General features: G+C 35.9%; 1 protein-coding gene across 1 annotated transcript; it reads right to left on the reverse strand.

Annotated features, from left to right (window-relative positions):
• Positions 1-11158: 11158 nt before the first annotated feature.
• LOC115965300 (ADP,ATP carrier protein ER-ANT1) lies at positions 11159-17181 on the reverse strand. The gene is made up of 4 exons (XM_031084493.1): positions 17016-17181; positions 14215-14503; positions 12652-13023; positions 11159-11830 (listed from the first exon to the last, which is right to left on the reverse strand). The coding sequence occupies exons 2-4, from the start codon at positions 14470-14472 to the stop codon at positions 11519-11521; spliced, it is 942 nt and encodes a 313-aa protein (XP_030940353.1). The 5' UTR covers positions 14473-14503; positions 17016-17181; the 3' UTR covers positions 11159-11518.
• Between the last annotated feature and the right edge of the window lie 5251 nt (positions 17182-22432).

Below are 22432 nucleotides of genomic sequence, written 5' to 3' on the forward strand. Positions count from 1 at the left end.
TCCTTTGGTAGGATTTATGTCTTCCTTTTCATATCTGTAAGTTTTTCCAGGATCTTTGTAAACAGTATATTAGCCTTCCTCCTTCTTTCTTTTTCTGTCCAAGGGATCCCTCAGATCATGGGCATTGCTTCCTTCTTCTTGGATGGGAACCCCTCGGGATCCTGGAGATGGGAAATTCTGACTCATCGTATCCCCAGGTTCCTCCAGGATCTCTTCCTGGGCTATCATGTAAGATGGTGGTCCGAGATCCTCTTGTAGGCTACATTCAGGTCCCGCGTGCCTTCATAAGCAATATTCTGCTTTCCCTCCAGGTTTCTTCTTCTTTTGCGATAGGAACCCCCGAGATCCCAAATATGGGGGCTCCCCGGGATCCTAGTAATGAGATATTCTTCAGCTGGAGCAGATTCATCATAAAGTATATTTTCCGCAAAGTTTACTTTGTGTTGGATGAAATGACTAAGATTGGTAGTGACTTTTGTGGGCTTCCCATTCAATCTCTCTTTCACGTACTAGTGATACATTGAGAGGATTAGGCAATAGTTGTGATGTCATGGTTGGCCTTTAGAGCTAGTTGTAGGTGCCTTCCAGTGGTCTCTGTATCTCCTCCAAATCTTGTTATTTCCATAGGTGAGCCCAATTATTGAGCTGTAAGAAATGATAGATGTATTGTATAGTTGTTGAGCTTTCAATAATGTTGATTTTGCTACTGACTTGCAATATAGTGTTTCTATTGATTTTCTTCAAAATATATTTAAGGTCCACTGCATAATAGGCTTTAGCCCCCAAGACATGAGGCGGTTGTTGAATCATGCTTGATCTACCTTCTCTTGATGCTATTATGGAACTTCTATCCATTTTCCGGATGCCTCCATTTTTTATTTTTTTTTTTCACAACCATTTTACTTTGCTGGATTCGTGGAAATACTTCGTCTTTGCTGGAACTAACGATCTTTTAGGCTTTGTTGAAATTGAAGGTGTACTTAGCCTTGCTGGAATTAAGGATCTCCTCAGCTTTGTTGGGATCAAGGATCTCCCAGGCTTTACTTTGCTGGAATTAAGGATCTCTTAGACTTTGCTGGAATTAAGGATGTACTCAGCCTTGCTGGAATAAAGGATCTCCTCAGCTTTGTTGGAACCAAGGATTTCTTAGGCTTTGCTGGGATCAAGGATCTCCCAGGATTTGCTTTCCTGGAGTGATCTCTTAGCCTTTGCTGGAATTAAGTATGTACTCAGACTTGCTGGAATAAAGGATCTCCTCAGCTTTGTTGGGATCAAGGATCTCCTCAGCTTTGTTGGGATCAAGGATCTCCCAAGCTTTGCTTTCCTGGAGTCAAGGATCTCCTGGACTTTGCTGGAATTAAGGATGTACTCAGACTTGCTGGAATAAAGGATCTCCTCAGGATGTACTCAGACTTGCTGGAATAAAGGATCTCCTCAGCTTTGTTGGGATCAAGGATCTCCTCAGCTTTGTTGGGATCAAGGATCTCCCAAGCTTTGCTTTCCTGGAGTCAAGGATCTCCTGGACTTTGCTGGAATTAAGGATGTGCTCAGCCTTGCTGGAATAAAGGATCTCCTCAGCTTTGTTGGAACCAAGGATTTCTTAGCTTTGTTGGGATCAAGAATCTCCCAAGCTTTGCTTTCCTGGAGTCAAGGATCTCCTGGACTCTGCTGGAATTAAGGATGTGCTCAGCCTTGCTGGAATAAAGGATCTCCTCAGCTTTGTTGGAACCAAGGATTTCTTAGGCTTTGCTGGGATCAAGGATCTCCCAGGATTTGCTTTCCTGGAGTCAAGGATCTCTTGGACTTTGCTGGAATTAAGGATGTACTCAGACTTGCTGGAATAAAGGATCTCCTCAGCTTTGTTGGGATCAAGGATCTCCTCAGCTTTGTTGGGATCAAGGATCTCCCAAGCTTTACTTTCCTGGAGTCAAGGATCTCCTGGACTTTGCTGGAATTAAGGATGTGCTCAGCCTTGCTGGAATAAAGGATCTCCTCAGCTTTGTTGGAACTAAGGATTTCTTAGGCTTTGCTGGGATCAAGGATCTCCCAGGATTTGTTTTCCTGGAGTCAAGGATCTCTTGGACTTTGCTAGAATTAATAATGTACTCAACCTTGCTGGAATAAAGGATCTCCTCAGCTTTGTTGGAACCAAGGATTTCTTAGCTTTGCTGGGATCAAGGATCTCCCAGGCTTTGCTTTCCTAGAGTCAAGGATGGACTTTGCCTCAGCCTTGCTGGAATAAAGGATCTCCTCAGCTTTGTTGGAACCAAGGATTTCTTAGGCTTTGCTGGGATCAAGGATCTCCCAGGATTTGCTTTCCTGGAGTCAAGGATCTCTTAGACTTTGCTGGAATTAAGGATGTGCTCAACCTTGCTGGAATAAAGGATCTCCTCAGCTTTGTTGGGATCAAGGATCTCCTCATCTTTGTTGGGATCAAGGATCTCCCAGGCTTTGTTGGGATCAAGGATCTCCCAAGCTTTGCTTTCCTGGAGTCAAGGATCTCCTAGATTTTGCTAACCTACAGCATATGATATTATTATCAAGTTGCTGCAAAATTATTTAGCCCCACAACGTGAGGAAATTGCTTTGCTATGTAATTTACATTTCATCAAATCTCTTTGATTCACTTATTTCTCTTTTTTTTTTTGTTTCAAAACTGCTTCTTATTTCTTAATATGTGAATCTGCCTTTTTCTTTGATATATTGTCTTTTCTTTCCTATGACTCTTTTCTTTCCTGAGTCCTGGACCATGGTTTCTATAGGCTTCACTGTAAATTCTGGTCCAGGTACCCGGTAACCTGTCAAAGTTCATGAACTGGGACCGTATCTCAAAAAAAAAATATACATAGGAAAGGATACCAGTGTACCCAGTTCAATACTTGCATAAAACAATATCATGAATTTTTTTTTTAAAAGAAAGAATACATTAGCCCCCAAATGTGGGGCCATTTCTCTATTATGTATCTCATACAATCTTCATTTCATCAATATATTTTATTTGTTCACTTCTCCATTTTTCTTTAAAGCAATGAGACAATATTATAATTGTTTAAATATTACTACATGACCCCCTGTTTTTCTTTTAAAAAGCAGGGCAATGATCTATTATGTTCAAATTTTAAAGCAGAGAAAATAATAACGCATAAAACTTATCTTGTGTTGGGAAATTCCCCAAAATTCCATATAGAGTCTCTCGGTAGAACGTTCTTTGGAGGAACCCACACTTTTGGGATCTTGATGTTGAATGCACTAAGAGGAACTTTCCTTCCTCTAAGTGTTTCCTAGCTTTGGAGCCATGCTTGCGAAGGGACTGCTTTTTCCCTCTCCTTTTTCCCAGTCCCCAGTGGAGTCGCCAAAATGTGAGAGTGCTTTTTTCTTTAGCACACAGGCCCAAGGATCCTGGGCCAAATAGTTGTGTTTTGGTGGACTGGGCTTGGTTCACCGCAGCTAAATATGGGCTGATTACGAACCAAGTTGTGCGCAAGTCATATAAATCTCCTCAAGGCAAAAATGCGATTCCTCCTAAGCAATAAAATACCATTATAAGTGTTTTAGTATCATAAAAGGATCCTTTACTCTTACAAAACAAGTAAAATAGATGTTCATAATATTCATAATGAGAAAGAGATTGAAATAGAATATTTAAGGCTTATCTTTTATCGTATAAACATTTTGAAGAATTCCTTCACTTGCTACCCCGAGCGTACTGTCATGGGATCCCGGGGCGTACTGTCGTGGGATCCCGAGGCGTATTAGGCCTGTAAGAACCCAGAATCTCTGGTTCTCTGCACTATTAGGATATATATATATGTATATATATATATATATTAATACACATACATATATGTAAGTGAGTTTTATGAGAATGATTCAGCCACGAGGATCCTGGCCCCAATTCTCACAGACTTATGCTTTTGCACAAGACTTGTGGGATTTGGAACTCAAGTCCGAGTGGCTTTGCTTGGGCAGGGACTCAGCTTTACAAGCAAGAATATATATGTATTGAGCAGCAAGAAGCAGTAAAGAAATATGCAAAGTAATTGTTAGAAATTCTCAAAATAATATGAGATATTTCATTATTTTTCTTGATTGTGGATTACAAATGTGCTCACTAAGACGTGATACAAGGTTCAAATAAGCTCAAAAATTACAGACTTTGATGGCTATTCAAGCCTCTAAGACTTGCAAAGTTTGAATCCTTTTGAATCCAAGTATGTGCTATAGTGGCTGTTTCTGGGATACCGGGAGACATTCCTCTGTTTTTCTTAAATTTTACAGAGTTCTAATGACTCTGTTATGATATTCTTCCTACTGAAAATCCTCCCTTCAACATGGGTTTTCTCTTCCTTTTATAGCGTGCTTTCTAGGGCTCTGAGGTACTAGTGATTTCTCTCTTTTGCCCCTCAGAGCTCGTGCTGTGTCATTTTCTTATGGGCTGGTCTCTTCCCTTTTTTCTCATGGTTTTCATCTTTCATTGCTGTTTCTCTAAAAGTCATTTGCTGACTTTCCATTCCGGGACGTCCTCAGCAATTAGCCTTCAATCTCTCTTCTTTCAAATTTTCTCATTTTTCAGAATTGGCTGTCGGTGTTATTTCCTTTTTGTCGTTATTCCCAAATAGTTGGAATCTTTTACTGCTGGGTTGAAAGTTCTCTTCCAGTTGCTTCTTCGTATGATTTTCTCATTCTTGGTTCCTTGTGATACAGCTCATTTGTTCATGAATGTTTGCTTTATACTTTCTGATTCTTTGCTGCACCAGTGGGTACTTAAGAAGGACATCTCTGTTCTTCATTTCTTGTATTTCGTGGTACCTTTCTTGAGTTGTCTCAATTCTACAGTAGCTGTCCTGCATTACCTGAGGATCCCGGGCCTCTGAGGATCTCGGGCCTCTGGCAGCCTCTGGGTATCCCGGCCCAGTTGTTTCACTGAATTTTGCTGGACTTTTTGATGACCTTTTTGCTGGAAATCTGAATATAAATTAGGCCTTAATGTTGATTCTTCTTGCTACTTGAATTGGGCCTTCTTTACTTTTTCATGGAATGGGCATTCTTGTGAAATTTTGGCCTTCAACAAAGAGTCAGGATAGCTGGATCACTACAGAACAAAAAGTACAATTTGGTAACTTGCGACTGGAACTCGCGACTCATCCCAGTCGCAAAGTGAGTTGCTAGTACACCCTGTTTTGCTGAAAACTAACTTTTCACATTCCATCTCATACCCTACTATAAATACCTTTATAATCATGAAATGTAGAGAGCTTCCAGAGATCTTATACATTTGATTCTCCAAATTTCTCTACTCTCACCCTCTCTATTGTCATACCCATGAGAGGATCTTAAGCCAGATCCTAACCTCACCCAATTCATAGTAGTGAGAAGGTTCCTGGTGTTTGGGAAGTAGTTCAAGAGAGAACCAATTCATATTGGTTAATGCAATGGGCTAATTGTGGGATCTGGTAAACTAGAGAAGATACGGTTAGGCGTAACCTTGTTGCCAACTGATTTTCATGTATCCCAACTGATTTTCGAGTGGATCATTTTACCGCTTGGAGGGCGGTAGAAAGGTTTTTTGCCAAGTTCTTCGGTTTCCTCTTTGATAGCATGTGTCGGTGTTATCTTGTGTTTGCTTCTCTCTATCCCTTACTCTTTTCTTTTAATTACTGTTGAGTTGTGATTAAAATATGGCTTAAAGTAGTTTGCATATTTGGGTATTGCTTATATTTCATATTCCGCACACATATTGTTTGAATATAACCTTGTATTGGATAATTTGTATTTGAAGGTCTAAACATTCACAAGTGTTTTACATACTAAGTGAGTTTTCACAACCAAACTAGAAAATGCCTTTTACAAGTATTGTCAACAGTATGGTCCTCTCACCTCTAAGTGTTGCAAGTTACAACATAAGAACCAATTTCGAACCCCTTCCCACTAGGTGTTAGGTTAAAAGAGATTGACTCATATTAATTAATTTAATTACCCAAGTTAATTAATTATTCAAATTATATGCAAATTACGTGGAGGTACAATCAAATCACCATACTAAATTAAATATAGCGGAAAATAAATTTGACATGAAGATTTGATAACGATGGGGAAAATATTTGCAGAAAAAAACTCCACCAAGTGAATTTTAGTTCACTACTCTTGAAGAATTCACTAATCAAGAAACAAGCAGTTACAAGAATAATGAATCTTACCCCACTATCTTATCTCAAAACACTAATCTTGAGAGGTTCTTAGCCCAAACATGTACCTCACCCAATTATTTAAGTGTTGAAAGTTGTTATGGTGCATGTGGGAAGCATTGGAAGAAGCCATCGATTGACGGATGCAATTTGAAGCTAATTGTGGGATCCGGATAACTAGTGAAGAAATGACTTGGTGAAGTAAGTCAGTAGCTAGAACTCGGAGGGTTCAAGTATAGTGGGTAGATTAGGCTTGAAAGGTCTTTTTGATATTTTTGTAATCCAACTTTATTCACTAATGGATCATTTCGGCTTGAAGGGCTGCAGAGAGGTTTTTCACTAAGTACTTCAATTTCCACTTCGATAACATGTCTCAGTGTTATCTTATATTTGCATCTCTCTTCCCTTACTTTTTGTACTTTACATTTATTGCTTATTGTTTATGTTTAGGCACTAGAGAGTAGTTTCAGTTTATTGCATTTCATTTACCCTTATTTTGCACTTAGTTAAGTAGGGTAAAAACAATTTAGCTGTTAGTTTAAAATTGAGGGTTTAAACGAGCTATAGTGTTTTGCACTATTGAGCTTTCAAGGGTTATCTTTGCTATGACCCTATTGCCACACGTACATATCTCCTGACAAGAGGAATTTGGAAGCACCAAACCTTCTCTAGTAGTAGTCTAGTATCTTGATTCTTTGTCATGTCTCCTATATTCACATATCCTTCTATTGCCCTTTAACACAAGCCCTCAAATACTTTTGTCATGGAATCTAACTCAATAGACGCATCAACTTCGACCCCTCTTAATGCACGTTGGATCCTGCTCCATCACACTATTTTGAGCCTCCATTAGCCTTACATTTATTCGCTCTAGTTAGGAAAGAGTTCCTCCATCTCATCTCATTGATTGCCATTGCTTCTTTATCATTGCCACTCTTCATGAACCCCATACTTATTGCAAGGCTAGTATTGAAACCTTTTGGCAAAAAGTTATGTTTGATGAACTGATAGCAAGACTTTCTATTTCTTTGGAGGTTATGTGAAGCACACTGCCTTTGATAGCTAACCTCTCTCAAATGCCACACTCTACTGCAAACTGGTTGGTAGCCTTACCTATTTCACTATTACTTTACCTATCATATTCTATGTTGTTCACTTGATCAATCAATTTATGTCACTCCCATATCTACTCATTATGCTATAGATCTTTGTAGTTTGCATTATATTAAGGGAACGCACTTTCATGGGCTGCAGTTTCTGAAGTAGGAAAATAACATTTATTAGAACATCTCTTTTGCAAATAACATGCTTGTAACTCGACTTTGTTACTTTTCCTACAACTAATTAGGTCACCTTACAGCATCTCCATCATATTAGACAAATTTTTGTATTGTTTGGAGAATGAACAATGACTTTTACTTTTTAACTACTCTCTTTTTCAAATACACTTTTTAACAGATTCTCTATTTCTTTCTCTATCTCATTTAAATATTATTTATTCATTCATTATTTATTCTTTTTTTAACAACTACACATCTTCCGACATTTTTTTATTCAATACCTAATTATTATAATAATAAAAAAACATTTAAAGAATAAACAGTAGCCTATCAGACTTGATGAGTTACTGTTCATGAGTCAAAAAAAATTTCGGATATAAAGAGTCCATTGGAAACTATTTTTATGGTATCATTCTCTATTATAGAGATTTTTATGTATTTAGCTACACCATTGAATATGCTCTTAGCTTTTACTTTTAGAGGGTCTTAGTCTACTGTCAATTCTGCCCAAGCAAAGAGTACCTTCTTTTTTTTTTTCCTTTTTTTTTTAATGACTTCTACCCACCACTACTACTAACCGTTGTGATTGATTCCGTTTTGTTCCGATCGAAATTTTTTGTATCGGTATGCAAACTGGTTCCACCTCAGGTCAAATTTCGGGCCGTTTCAATCCATTCCGACCAATTCCGGCCGAGATGCAAATTTCTGCCGGTATGGATTTGGCCTGTTATTATTATTATTTTTTTTAAAAAAAAGTTATATTTGGGAGTTCTTTTGATGATGAATTTGATCATTCTCTCATGGATGATGATGAGGAGGAGTAAATCTTGTATTATTTGATATTTAGTTATTGTCTTGTAATCTTCTTATTGTGTGATGTTAAATTGATGTTATATTTCAAGTTATTGATATTTAAGACTTAAGAGTTAGGACTAAAATTTCTCAAAAAAAAAAAAAAAAAAAAAGAGTTAAGACTAAATGATTTGTATTATTTGATATTTAGTTATTTATTTATTAGAATTGACAATTTTATATTCTACAAGAATATATATAAATTATTTTTTAAGAACTCCGAAACATCCTGAAACGGTACGCCGAAATCGGTCAATATCGAAATATTTCATTCTACTGAGCAAACCGAAACGGAGTCCGAAACGGTATTAATAACAATGCTACTAACTACTAAGTATGCTCTCTCATCATTATCGGTGTACCAAAGTTTACTTTCATAAAAGGGGAATGGGATCCCACACGCTCCTTCTAGGTTTTTCTTCACTTGCACAATCCCAAGATAGGACATGGGAAGTATAAATATAGTGCCCGTTTGGGTAGAGCTGAAACTTGCGTTTCAGCTCTACGTTTTCCTACCTTTTTTTTTTTTTTTTCCTCTGCACGTGAACAGTAAAAGCACTGTGCAGGGGACAAAAAATACTATTCATGCACTGTTCACGCACTGTTTATGTACTATTCATGGGTCCCACGACACTATTTACACATTTAAAAATTATTTTGCTACAGTGTTTTCAGTTTTCAGTTTTCAGTTTTCAGTTTCAGCAACAATAAGCTCAATCCAAACGGACCAATAGTTAATTTTTGGTCAAAATGCAAAACTTATCCTTTAAGTTTTACTAATTTTCATTTCAGTCATATAAGTTTAAGTTTTATCATTTCAGTCTTCTAAATTTCATTCTTTTTCAATTAAATCCTCCATTAATGTGCAGTTAGTTTCTACCGTTTACTTCTATTTTTTTTTATTTTTTTTTTTATTTTAGAAAAACATTAATTAATTAAAAAAAAAAAAACCCGATTATAGGAATGTTCTGAGAAACCAAGAATGAGAAAGAGGGGTAAAGAGAGAGAGATTGAGAGGGGGAAAGAGGAAGAGGAAGAGGAATCCAATATTGCCTCGACAAAGTCTCCGCCGAAACTTCATCCTTATCCCTCACCAAATCGATCCGATGACCTCCCAAGCTCAGCAGCGTCGCAGCTCTGATCTAATCCTTCTCCGGAGCCTGAACCCGAGCTCGTGGACGGGTCATTCGCATTGTAACCCGGGCTCATGGCTAATACCCCGGTGGCTTTGTTAGGATCGCCGTTGGCTTGGCGAAAGGCCGACACGGCGTCGTCTAGAGAAGCCAAAGAAAAGGCCTCCGCTAAGGTTTTGAAGATCTTACTCTGTTCATCTTCTTTGCCAGTTGGAACAACGCCGCCTTTGTTGCCGGCGATGGGATTGGAGACTTGAGGCCTCCTCTTCTTCTTCAAGTGCTGCAGATTCGGTCATTTTTAGGAGTCTGCCATTGAAATAGCATTAACCTCAACACTCCAAGTGCTTTGTCAATCACTTTGTTGCTGATATGTTCTTCGATTTCATTTGGCCATTTTTTTTCTTTTTTTAATTATCGTCTTTTCTAAAATTAAGAAATAATTTTTTTTTTTTTAAAGTTAACGGTAAAACAGACCGCAATTAACGGATAACTTAATTGGAAATGAATGGATCTTAGAGGATTTAAATGACAAAACATAAATTTATAGGACTGAAATGAAAAATGGTAAAACTTAAAAGGGAGAATTTTGAATTTTAACCTTAATTTTTCTACTTGAAAGCGTAGGGTCAATAACTTCTCTTTCACTTTGCCTCATAATGAGGTTTCTTGTCATTCATATTATGTCACAGCAAATGGTGAATAATATGAAATTTCGCTCTTTCTTGTTAAGTAGCTTCAATATTTCTCAAGAATAAAACACAAATCTAACCCAACAATTGTAAAATCTAATAGACCAGGGTAAGCGGGCCCATGCTCAGTGCAGTGAGTTTATTATTAAATTCATCGTATTTTTATTATCAATAAAGCTGTTATTACCTATAAAAAAAATCAATTTATAATTTCTTTGTAATAAAATTCTTAAAACCCTAACTTTTTTATTTTGAAAAAAATTCTTTTTGGAGGAAGGTAAGTTCTATTATGAAACCCCTATGGGACTCTAGGAATTTTTACATAATTAGCCTTCATTTTGGGCTAGTCCTTGAAGCATTAAAGAATAAGTATTTTCTGGTTGAAGATTGAAAGATTTAACTAAATACTAGTGCACACTTCATTATTGCACATAACCATATACACATACACTTTGCACTAAAATTGTGACTTTGTACTGAAATAATGACTTCAAGTCACGATTTTAGTGCAAAGCGTGTGTTTGCCTAGGAATTATTGTGTGTTTTGCATTTTTGGTTGGATCCCACAGTACTGTTCACGACCCAGCCAAACTCAGTAAAATGCAAATTTCTAGGTAAATCCTAGGTCCCATAGCACTATTCATAACTTAAAAAAAAAAATTTGTTACAGTGTTTTCAGCAATAAATTTTTAGTTTTTAACAAAATAAATGGTATTCAAACATATCCAAAGTGTGTGTATGGTTCTGTACAATAACAGGTGTAAAATAAATATTGCTCAAGGTAATATAATGCCTCATAATCATACGCATTGAATTTAGGCAGCACAGGAAAGAAGATTTTCGAGAGCATGACTTCTTCACTCCTCCGATGCTAAAATTTGGATGTAAAGCACAATTGATGGCCTGATTGCGGAATATGATGATACAAGAAGATTTAGGTTCTCTACACAATCATTTCGAAGAAGAAATGAAACAACAAGAGAAGAAAATACAAGAACATTTAGTGAGTCCAAAAAAGATAACTGACAAAACCATCACCTGTTATGTGACTTGACATTGGGTAAAATTTTCACTTCGTGTCTTTGAAACAGTTCCAAAATAAGACAGAATGGTACTACTACCAAAAAAAACCTAGTTCTATTAATAAAAACTATTATCGTACAAAGTGTATCACAAATAAAACAGCAGAGTTATTGACTGTACAAAGACATTGCATTCAAGGAGGAAGCTGACCCAAAAGATCCATGTTTACTTCCTTCCTAGCCTCTTCTTTCTTTCCCTTTTCTTTTCCCCTCTTTACTATATGAAAATTTTCAATGGACCCTTCTTGGGTAAAAAATTTATAATCTATAATAATATACAAATCCTATGACCATGATTCACTTAAGAACTCCTTGATGTGGCTCAAAAGAATGACCATGTTTGTATGCAATTTTGTGAAGTTGATCATATCCCGCAAGTACCCCAGCCCCTGCCACACCAAGAAGCATATTGGCAGTGACTCCACGAAACAATGCTGCAAAACCCTCTTGGTGAACGATCTCTCTAAAAGCATGCATGGCATTACGGTACTTTACAGGTTGTCCAGATGTCATCATCATTCTCCGTCTCACTGTGTCGAAGGGGTACGCACAGACGCCAGAGACTGTTGTGACGCTCCAACCCAGTAGGAAACTAGCAAAGAAATTTCCCTGCAGAAAGGTAGATGTTTTACTCTGGAGGGTTGAAAACAAAGTCTAAAAACGGGCAGCAATTCTTTATTTTGAATAGCATGAAAGAACTTGAAATAGTTTTGTAAAGCACAATGGCATTCATGTGATTTCAACAGAACATAGAAGGATCAAGGATCAAGGGTCAGATAAATTTGGAAATGAAAATAATCATGAAATAATTTTGTGAAAAGTTATCAACTTCCCTTATATCAGCTGTTCAAATTCATTGGACCAACTGACTATCTCCTACATGGGGATCATGAGTTATTGTTATCACAACAATAGCCAACCATTTGAATGTCAGTTAACTTTGTCAAGAATCATGCTTCCAGAATACAGTTAGCAGTCAAGATCCTAATTCACTCACTCTCGAGTAGATTCTCAAGCACATGGTTTTTTTATTTTTTTTATTTTAATTTTATAAGATAATTTATTAGAAGTAGTGTCCTCAAAGAATTACAAGAGGACACTCACATGATCCAAAAAATCAACAATGGAGATAAATAACATCCACAACCCCCCCCCCCCCCCCCCAGAGTAGTCAAGGATCATGCTTCCAGAATACAGTTAGAGGTCAAGATGCTAATTCACTCGCTCTTAAATAGATTCTCAGCCACAGGATTTTCTTTTTATAAGATAATTTATTAGAAGAAAGTAGTCTCCTCAAAGAATTACAAGCAGACGCATATGATCCGAAAAACTAACAATGAAGCCATGTGACTTCCCCTTCACAGGGGCCGTGATCATAGTACTATATTCAAACAAAGATCTCAAAATTATTTTTAAATATAGAGGCTTACCTCAAAAGGCCCAACCAAAACAATAGGCTTCATCGTATCATAGATCCCAAAATACATGCCTCTATACAGAGTAATTCCCATGATTGAAGCCCCAAAACCCCGGTACAGGCCAATAATTCCATCGCTTGACAAGGTTTTTCTGTATACATCTATTATCCCTTTAAACTGGCGTTGACCATTAAATTGGCACTGCCTTCCATCAGTGCCTAGACGAGTACGTGCATAATCCAAATGGTATAGAAACAATGAAGTAGTTGCTCCAGCAGCACTTCCTGAAGCCACATTACCGGCAAACCACTTTATGTATCCATCCTTCTCTTTTGAGCGTCCAAAAATGCTTTTGAAGTAACCTTTGAACGCAAAGTTGAAAGCCTATGGACAATTTAACATCTGTTTGGTGAAAACATTTGACAGGATTGTAATTTGCAGATAAATTTTATTAATAATTTTTAAAATGTACTGTCAAATGGCATTAAGCATGCAAACAAAAGTGCAACTTTCAAATGATATAGTAGAAAAACAATCCTTTTTGTATACAGCTTTGAATATCCTTTTCTAAGAAGAATGTTGCATATATATGGTAAGGTTTTTGCAATCTAATAAGCATAGGCCTTGCATGGATACAATGAAGCAGAAATTTACTATCTGCTCATTATTGATTCTCTATGCTAGAAATTTACAAAACTGGACATCAATATCCTAGGAAGCACAAACATAGACACGAGTATGACACGACAACATGAGCAATTTTTGAAAAATTGTAACATAATAGAGTTACCCTTAATGAAGTGTCTGTGCTTCCTAGTCAGTATCACATTTTAAATAATTATGTAGTTAAGTAATGCAACACCTTCAAGTGATTAGGTAGGACAATAGCTGAAGTTCTTTATGATAGAGAGTAAAAAGCCATTTCTAACAAGCCATCCCAAGTACACAATGTACGTTTCTACAGGAAAGCTGGTCTGAAGTAGGACTTAACTGATCTTTTCAAGAATAATAAAATTGAAGATTTGTGCATATTCCTAAAGAGATTACCAGCACATAACCCCAAGGAGGGGGAAAATAACAGGAAATTCATTTTATACTCTGAACTGAAATTTGAAACACTACTATTAACAAATCTAAGCCAGGAATATATACGAATTAATAACAGAAACCCCAAATGTAAGCTCCACAAAATGGGAAACAAAGAATGCAAACAGTTCATGAAATAAAGAATTCTGCATGTTAATAAATCCTGTGGGCAGTTTTCAACATACTTTTGCAGAAATTATATTTACAAATTCCAATTTTTGAATTACTTGTTTTTGTGAAAAGGGAAAAACTAATCACATAAAAAAAAAAAACTTAAGACAACAATGTCAGGATCAGCTCTATTCTAAGAATAATTGTAAAAACAAGCTCACAAACAAAAAGAGTAACCATAGATTCTCACATTACAGGGAGCAATACTATAAATTTATCCATAATAAAAATACACATAAAACCATACTGTTAAAAATAAAAATATCCAGCCCAAAATCTTAAAGGGCAAACAAGATGTTGAGAGGAAAAGAAAAATACCTGAGTAGGGAAATATCGTATGACATTTGCCTGGTTGCCTCTCCAGAAAGACAACAGGCCTTCCTCTCTCAAGACCCTTTTGAAGCAATCACCAACACCCATATAAGGTCTCGTGAGCTGTCCTCTCTTTATCATCTCTCCTTGATTTTGTAACAAAAGTTTCACTCTTTCCATTGGTGCAGCTGCACTCCTTGATATCACTGCCGCTACACCTCCCAATACAAAATCTAGAGAAAATTTCTCAGATTGTGTCTTCATTCCTGTTATCTCTCAATTTGTCTCTTTAGCTCTGCAACAGTCAACCAAAAGAGGGGGGAAAGCAAGTACAAGAATTACTGGAAATGATAATTACTAAAAGATGAAGGTTTTGAGAATCTGACATAACAATGTAAGCTAGTGAAAGAAGAACAATAATTGCTAGGGTATAAATTATGTACATAGTTAATGTTGTGTATGTGGGTATTCATGTGTACTTCTGTTAACACTATTCAAAATGCTAAGCAGATCCTTTCTCCCACAATAAAACCAAACTTTGCCAAGCTCAAATTTTTCTGTTACAAAGGTATAGACTACTATTAGATTCTCATTTCAGATTTATGAATTGAATTCTCCCACTTGCAAAGAATCAATCATGTTAGCTTAACCGGATCACATAATATGTACTTCCTCAAGGTTTTTATCTAATATTGTGGGAGTCAATATGAAGACATCACCAGAATTTTATATAAAGTGCCTCCAACACGATTTTTAAACTTAAGAAAGCTCCATCTAATCTTCAACATGGGACTCTCTCACTTGCAAAGAATCAATCATGGTAGCTTAACCGGATGGTGTAAATTTTAGTTCCTCAAGAATTTCCGCTAAAATTGATGGAGTCAATATGAAGACATCACCAGAGTTTTATCTAAAGTGCTTCCAAGTTCCAACAGGATTTTTAAACTTAAAAAAGCTCCATGTACTCTTCAAGAATCAACTTAAGCATGGTTAAACCTTAAAGGCTTGTTGGTTCTATAAGAAAGGTCAACATGAACATAGTCAGGCGTATCATGTTCTCTCCCTTAAGCTTGTTAGATTGTACTTTATAGCTCTTATTGATATGTGAACGATATCATGGTTACTGGTAATAGTTTGACAATGATTCAAGAGTTACAGAATTATTATGTCAAAGAATTTAAAGTAAAGGACTTCTTCTTCATGTGCTAGGCAAATACTTGCACTCCCCAGGGGATTCGAAACCCCATCCTCACCCACCACCCATGCTTATGGGGCTAAAAGTGCCATTTAGACCAAAGGCCATTGGCAAAGGACTTCTATCATCTTAGTACAACCTGCGGATTGAGGAAGTTAATTAAAAGAAGAATCTTTTAATCACTGAATAATTTCCTCTTGGATCTTCTAAAACCTACTTGGCATTACCCAATGCACCACAAACAAATGAAACAGGAACAATCATGACTCTCATGCAAAGATATGCTAAAAATTCTGCCAGTATGTTACATATACAACTAGTACTGTAGATCATAAACTTTCTACTTAAAAAATGTCTACCATCCTTAAATTATATCTCACAGCTACCCATTATAAGAAGATGCATTGAGTAAGAGTAACAAAAAAACATTCCTCATAATTAGAAGCACTTCCAGTCTGCAGCCCATTAGAATTACATACAAGATTATTACTGAAGCATGACATTTTTTTTTTTTCTCTCTCCAGTCAACACATAATCGAATTTCCTATGAAATTAATCTGACATGACCGTCCAATCAACACTAATAATATCCCAATCACAACAACATCTTAGAACCGTAGGACTTAGGTAAAATCTCCGCACTAACCACCTCAAATAATCCTCTTTATCAAAAAATTGTCAGAAAAGATAGAAACCCTCCTTCAGGAAAGCAATATTCTTATACCAATATTCTTCTAAAATCCCACTTCAAAGAGACCCTTCTGTGAAATCATCAACCAGTTCAGAACGAAACCTTCCATTAACAACAAAATTTCAAAACCATACCAGTCTCTAAACAATAAATTCAATGCAGAGAATCTCTATGCTAATCTCATTCATTCATCAGTGGCATTGTCTAGTCTCCTTTATAAGAAGAACAAGTTCAAACTCTCCATCCCCCACTTGTGATAACAATTGAATTATCACAAAAATTAAATTAGTTAATCTAAAAAAAATGGAAACAAAAAAACGAAATGTTTGTATCACACCTACTTTACATATAATTGCACCTAATTTACATTCACATATAGCTACGAGCTATCCAAAAATATCCATTCCATTATCCTAATTGAACACTCCTAGTCATGTCAAACCCCAGAACCAACACTCTCTAGTTTCTATCACTAGCCCAAATGCCCAATTTAGCAAAGAAAACATATAATCCCAATAGCATGTTCAACCTCTCAGCTTAATGCTACCTAACAAGTTCGCAAGTTTTAGGCTTGAGAACTTTAACTCCAAAACTTTTGGGCCTGAGAATGAGAATTTTATTTTTCTATAACTGGTAAATGTGACTGAACAAGGCTGACACACAGCCAATCCCAACTCATCCCCAAGAAATTCAAAAAGATAAGAAGAAGCCAAAAAAAAAGGACATATATCTCTAATTCTCAGTTAATGTTATGGTTTTTAAGGTTGTCGGGTCCCAAAACATTGGAAAATCCAAACAGTATAAAAACTAGACTTTCATCTATAAATCCAAGATATTCTCAGCAACCAAACGGGCATGACATCAAATGCTGTAACAATGAAATATAATATTAAAGAAAGAGAGAGAGAGAGAGAGAGGAACCTGGAAAATGTTTGAGAGATAGGAAAATGGCGAAGTGGGGGAGGCTTGGCTTGGCTTGGCTGGTTGGGTTATTGAGATAAATGGGATGTTTATTAGTGGGACTCTCCTCTCGCGGCTCACAAATCGCACCCCACCCGACACTAATGTATTGTATGGACGGACGAGGATTGGAATATTCACACCAAAGGTGGATTCCAAAATTTTTAGTTGTCATGTCATATTGTCACGTTTCATTGTTTTTGTTTGTGCGGTTGTGCCACATCAATCATTTTTTTAGCGGTAGGAATTTGGAATTTGGATAAGGAAACAACTTTCAAGAATAGAAATAGATTATTACTATAGGAAAAGGTAAAGAGAATGTATTGATTTAGAAAATTATTTTTAATATTTTTATGAAAAAAAAAAATTAAATTTTTGACAATTATATATATATTTTATAAAAGTTGTATTAAATTTTTTTTTTTTTTTTTAAATTGTCAATCAACAAATACTCCAAGGTACTGTTAACAAAACCCTATTATTATTATGGGCTTCTATGGTTCAACTTTGTGGGGTGGGTAATATAAGCATGGATTAGATTTGTAATTATATAAACACAATCATTTCATAACAAAACTTAGATGATAACTTGTTATTAGTTCTCACATGGGCCCATTATTAACACAACTTTTTTATCTACTATTAAGAGCATCCACATTGGTGGTGCTAAATAGCTATATTGCTATTTTTATCACTACTAAATACCAAAATGTACCCTACAATGGTAGAGACAAATCTATATTTTTGGCGAAACTATAATATTAGTCCCTCAAGTTTACCCTATGTGGGCAATTAGTCTCTCAAGTTTGAAGCGTGCGCAATTGGTCTCTCAAGTTTGAAGCGTGCGCAATTGGTCCCTCAAGTTTCCAAAATGAGCAATATAAGTCATTTTACTGACTGTCATTAACGGTGTTACTTATATGGCTAACGGAACAATGACTTAGCATTTTGTTTTAATGATGTGACATATTTTTAATTAAAAATTACAAACTAAAATTACACATGAGAAACATTATTTACCAAATTAAAAAACTATTTTCTACCAATTGTAAACACCCATGGATGACCTCAAATCTGCACTCACCTTCTGCAATTCCTCAGCACTGCTCTTTCCATCCCAGAACGATTCCAATGCAAACCTCAACTCTCTTTTCGGGCCCATGCGAGGGTATCCAACAATATGTGATGCCATTGTTCGTTCTAAAATCAAATAAACAAAATTAATTTTAAAAAAAATGGTTAGTACTGCGATTCCTAGATCTATTTAAGAAGAAACTAATCAATTCAATTCTTTCAGATCTATATCTAACACATTGGTTGGTTTCAATTTCAATTATGTATGTTTTGCCTAGATCTAAATCTAATATCTGAAATCTAGGTCAGATCTAATGTGAATAGCAAAGACCAATTCTAGATCCGGAGGATAAATATGGTTCAAAACACCGCTTTCTTATAACCAAAACTAGATCCGTTGTGACCCAAGCTAATAATACTAATTGAGAGATGTGTGTGTTTGTGGTAAGGTCCTTTATATATATAAATAAATGGGACTCACAAACTCACTCACCAATAGATCTCTCAAATAAAACAAAAAAAAGAACAGAAAGAAAGCAAGGAAGTGTTTTTAGATTTAAGTTTATAGAGACGTCGTCGTCGTCGTCGTCGTTGTCTTTTTTATGTTTTAGAGAAGCAGCTAAACTAAAAAGAATGAAATAAAAACAGGGTGTTGCATGATGAGAGACTTGACAGGAAGCAACGAAAAAAGCATACCTTTTGGATCTCAGATTATTATTATTATTTTTTAAGCCGTAGCTGGGTGTTTACAATTGGTAGGAAATAGTTTTTTAATTTGGTAAATGATGTTTCTCATGTGTAATTTTAGTTTGTAATTTTTTAATTAAAAATATGCCACATCATTAAAACAAAATGTCAAATCATTGTTCCGTTAGCCACATAAGTAATACCGTTAATGGCAATTAGTAAAAGGATTTATATTGCTCATTTTGAAAACTTGAGAGACCAATTGTGCACGCTTCAAACTTGAGGGATCAATTGCGCACATAGGGTAAACTTGAAGGACTAATATTGTAGTTTCGCTTATATTTTTTGGATCCACAGCTACAGTGCACAGCTAATTGCTGTGTGCTGCAGCTGAAAGGTAAAAAAAAAATAAAATAAAAAATTATTTGTGCATTCACGCTGTTCTTGATTATTTTACTCATTTTTATTCTTATTTCTCTTCTTCTGCGTTCACACTGCTATTATTTGTGCATTCACACTTCTTTTACTCATTTATTTATTTATTTTTATATAATGTTCACATTGCTATATATTGTTTGTGCGGTCACACTGTTATTGTTATTTTATTCTTATATTATTTTATTGTGATGTTTATATTATTTTATTGTGTTGAAAGCTAAAATAGATCTACTGATGCTGAATGTTTTGTAAAATGAGTAGGTAAAATAGATAAAGTAACTTTTTGTGGTGGCAAATAGCTAAAAAAATAGCTCTACCAATATGGATGCTCTAATAACATGCCACTGAGCTTTGTTAAAATTGTTGTACTTGTAACTTTATTTTATTTGGATCTAGGCCAATTGTGTATTAGCATCATATTTACTCTTTTGTTATTGGAACTAATAAAGTGCAATCCAGACTTATCTTCTACATTGTTTGGTGGAAGTGGAAAAATACATAGGCCCATTGTACATGGGCCATTGTGAAAGCTCACTCAACCCAAGACTAGCCCAAATGAGCTTGACAAAAGTAGGGATGATAATGGGGTAAGGTGGGGCCGAATGATGAGGTTTTCGCCCTTACCTCATATGGTTTTGTTTTGCCTCATTCTCGTCCCTTCCTGCAATTATAACATTTTTTTTTAATAAAACCTATTTATTATTAAAAATATACTTGAAATTACAACTAAAATTTTCCCATCAAATCAAACTAATTTTTAGAAAAAACTTAATAATATTATCCAAGTGTTTAACAAGATAACATCATAATAAAAACAAAAATCTCATAGTATAACACATAACAAAATAATCCAAATTCCTAATATATAACAAAATTGGTACCTTATTTTCAACCTTACTAGAGAGAAAAGAGAGGCAGAGAGCCACATTAAGTAGAATAAAATAAACTAATATTGATATGTTTGTTTAAATAGTAGGTTTTTATAGTATGAAAAATTTACAATTATAACCGTTATCAACACGAGGCAGGATGAGGATGGGGTGGGGTGGTGTGGGTCTAAAAAGTCTAAACTCATCACCGCCCCTCCCCGTGGTGTGAGGCTAAAATCTCGCCCCACTACCTTTGCGGAACGGGGAACACCTATGCAAGGCGAAGAGGTGAGGGGTGGGGAACACCTGTGGAGCAGAAGTATCTCTCAAGGTCTATACAACGACCATAAAAAGCCTACCTTAGGCTAACTCTCACCAATAAGACTTGAGACTCATGGTTGAAACCCCCTCCCCTCACCCCACCTCAAAGGAGCATCTATGAGAGGTCACCTCCCAATCACATCCGCATTTATTGCCTTTCACCAATTGCCATCCTTTTATATTAAATGCAACAAGATAGAGACTACCATTTTACAGCATTAGGGAATACATTAAGAGCATGTCTCCTTAATTGACTTGAGAGGATGGAATGTTGTCAAGACTTCTCCCACTTTATAAGGAATTGATGACCAATTCCATTGTTTTGAAACCCAGGCCAAACTGCCCCCTCCAATTATGTCAATTGGGAACTTGCTCAAGGGTCGGTTTTAAGCACCAAGAACCAAAATTACTCTAAAAGTCCATGAACTGTTCAAACCGTAGTTGAATTGGTTGGTTTCTAGAACCGGATAGGATTCAAATATAGTTTAGACCATGCTCATTATTTATAAAAATGGGTTAAAGTTTCAAATGGTAGGATTAGAACTTGCGTGTGGGGTTTCTGATGCTTTAAAGTGAAAACAAATTGGTTTTAGGCTGCGTTTGTTTCGGCTATAAAGGGAATTGGGAAAATATTTTACACCCTGAAGGGTGTTTGGGGTACACATGAAAATACGGTCAAACTGAAAATAAATTTCAGTTGACCGTAAAATAGAGTCCATAACTTTATAAAACCAACTACATAGTTATTTTACCTTCAATGAATTTCCAGCCTCACTCAGAACTTAACAACTCAGAGAGAGAGAGAGAGAGCACTAGAGGAATTGGACCGTCGTGCAAGCTTTGGTTGCCATGCAAGCCATTCGCTGTCTGCCGTGCAAGCTCCTTCCACCATCCGCCGTCCCCCGTGCAAGTTGCGTGCACCGTCCCTCTTCTCTTCCTCCCTCATTCTCTCTCGTTCCTTTTGACCAACCAAGGCCAAATCTTCAACTACATGTCACCGATCTACAGCCCACCACCCACCCCAGCCATCGCTGCAGCCTCTAGATTGAACCATTGATCTCGTCGCCCAAAGCCCCAACCTCGATACCATTTCTCACGATCTTGCCACCGTTATTACCCATCTCTTTCTCTCAAGCCATCTTTCTCCACCTCTCTCACAACTGGTGTTCCATCTGAGGAAGGGCCAATTTTTTTTTTTTTTTTTTTTTTTGTTTTGATATTTTTGTTTCTTTTGTGTTTATATATTGAGATTTTCTAGAATAATATTTGTTTGGATCTTGGGAAAATGTGAGAAACCTAATAAAAATGTGTTTTCTAGAGCATTTTCAAGAATACAACCAAACACCAGAAAATATTTTTCAAAGCATTTTTTGGAATGCAATCAAATATTAGAAAATATTTTCCTTTCCCAAAAATATTTTACACTCGGAAAATAATTTACATGTTGCCAAACACAACCTTAGATTAAGTTTCAAAAACTTAGATATATTAAAAAAAAATCAAATGGTCTCATTATAAAATATATAATTAAAATCATAAATCTTTATTGTGATTAATATACTTAACATTATTATATGTGAAATATCAAAATTATTTGCTTGTTTAGTAATTATTTTTTATATTTGAAGGATTAAGTGTAATTATACTTTTCTTTTTTTTGTGTAGTATTTTTTTATATAAAAGTTGTGAAAATGTACTTGGAAATTATTTAATTTCTCTATATCTTTTTTTTTAAACACGACTGCTCATTTTATAAATTTGTTTAATTTTTTATTTATTAAATTATTAAATTAATTATGACATTATCATGGTCTAACCTCGTTTGGACCTCGATCCAACCTTGACAATTTTGAACCTCTTCCTTTTACAGTTCTTTGAATGGTCCGATTTTTAATACTATAACCAACTCTACCAACAAACCTCCAAAATACCTCATTCCCTCCCTCTCTCCCCACCACACACCCACAACCCCCCCCCCCCCAAAAAAAA

The sequence above is a fragment of the Quercus lobata genome, chromosome 10 (genome assembly GCF_001633185.2).
Source record: "Quercus lobata isolate SW786 chromosome 10, ValleyOak3.0 Primary Assembly, whole genome shotgun sequence".
In the NCBI taxonomy this organism is placed as follows: domain Eukaryota; kingdom Viridiplantae; phylum Streptophyta; class Magnoliopsida; order Fagales; family Fagaceae; genus Quercus; species Quercus lobata.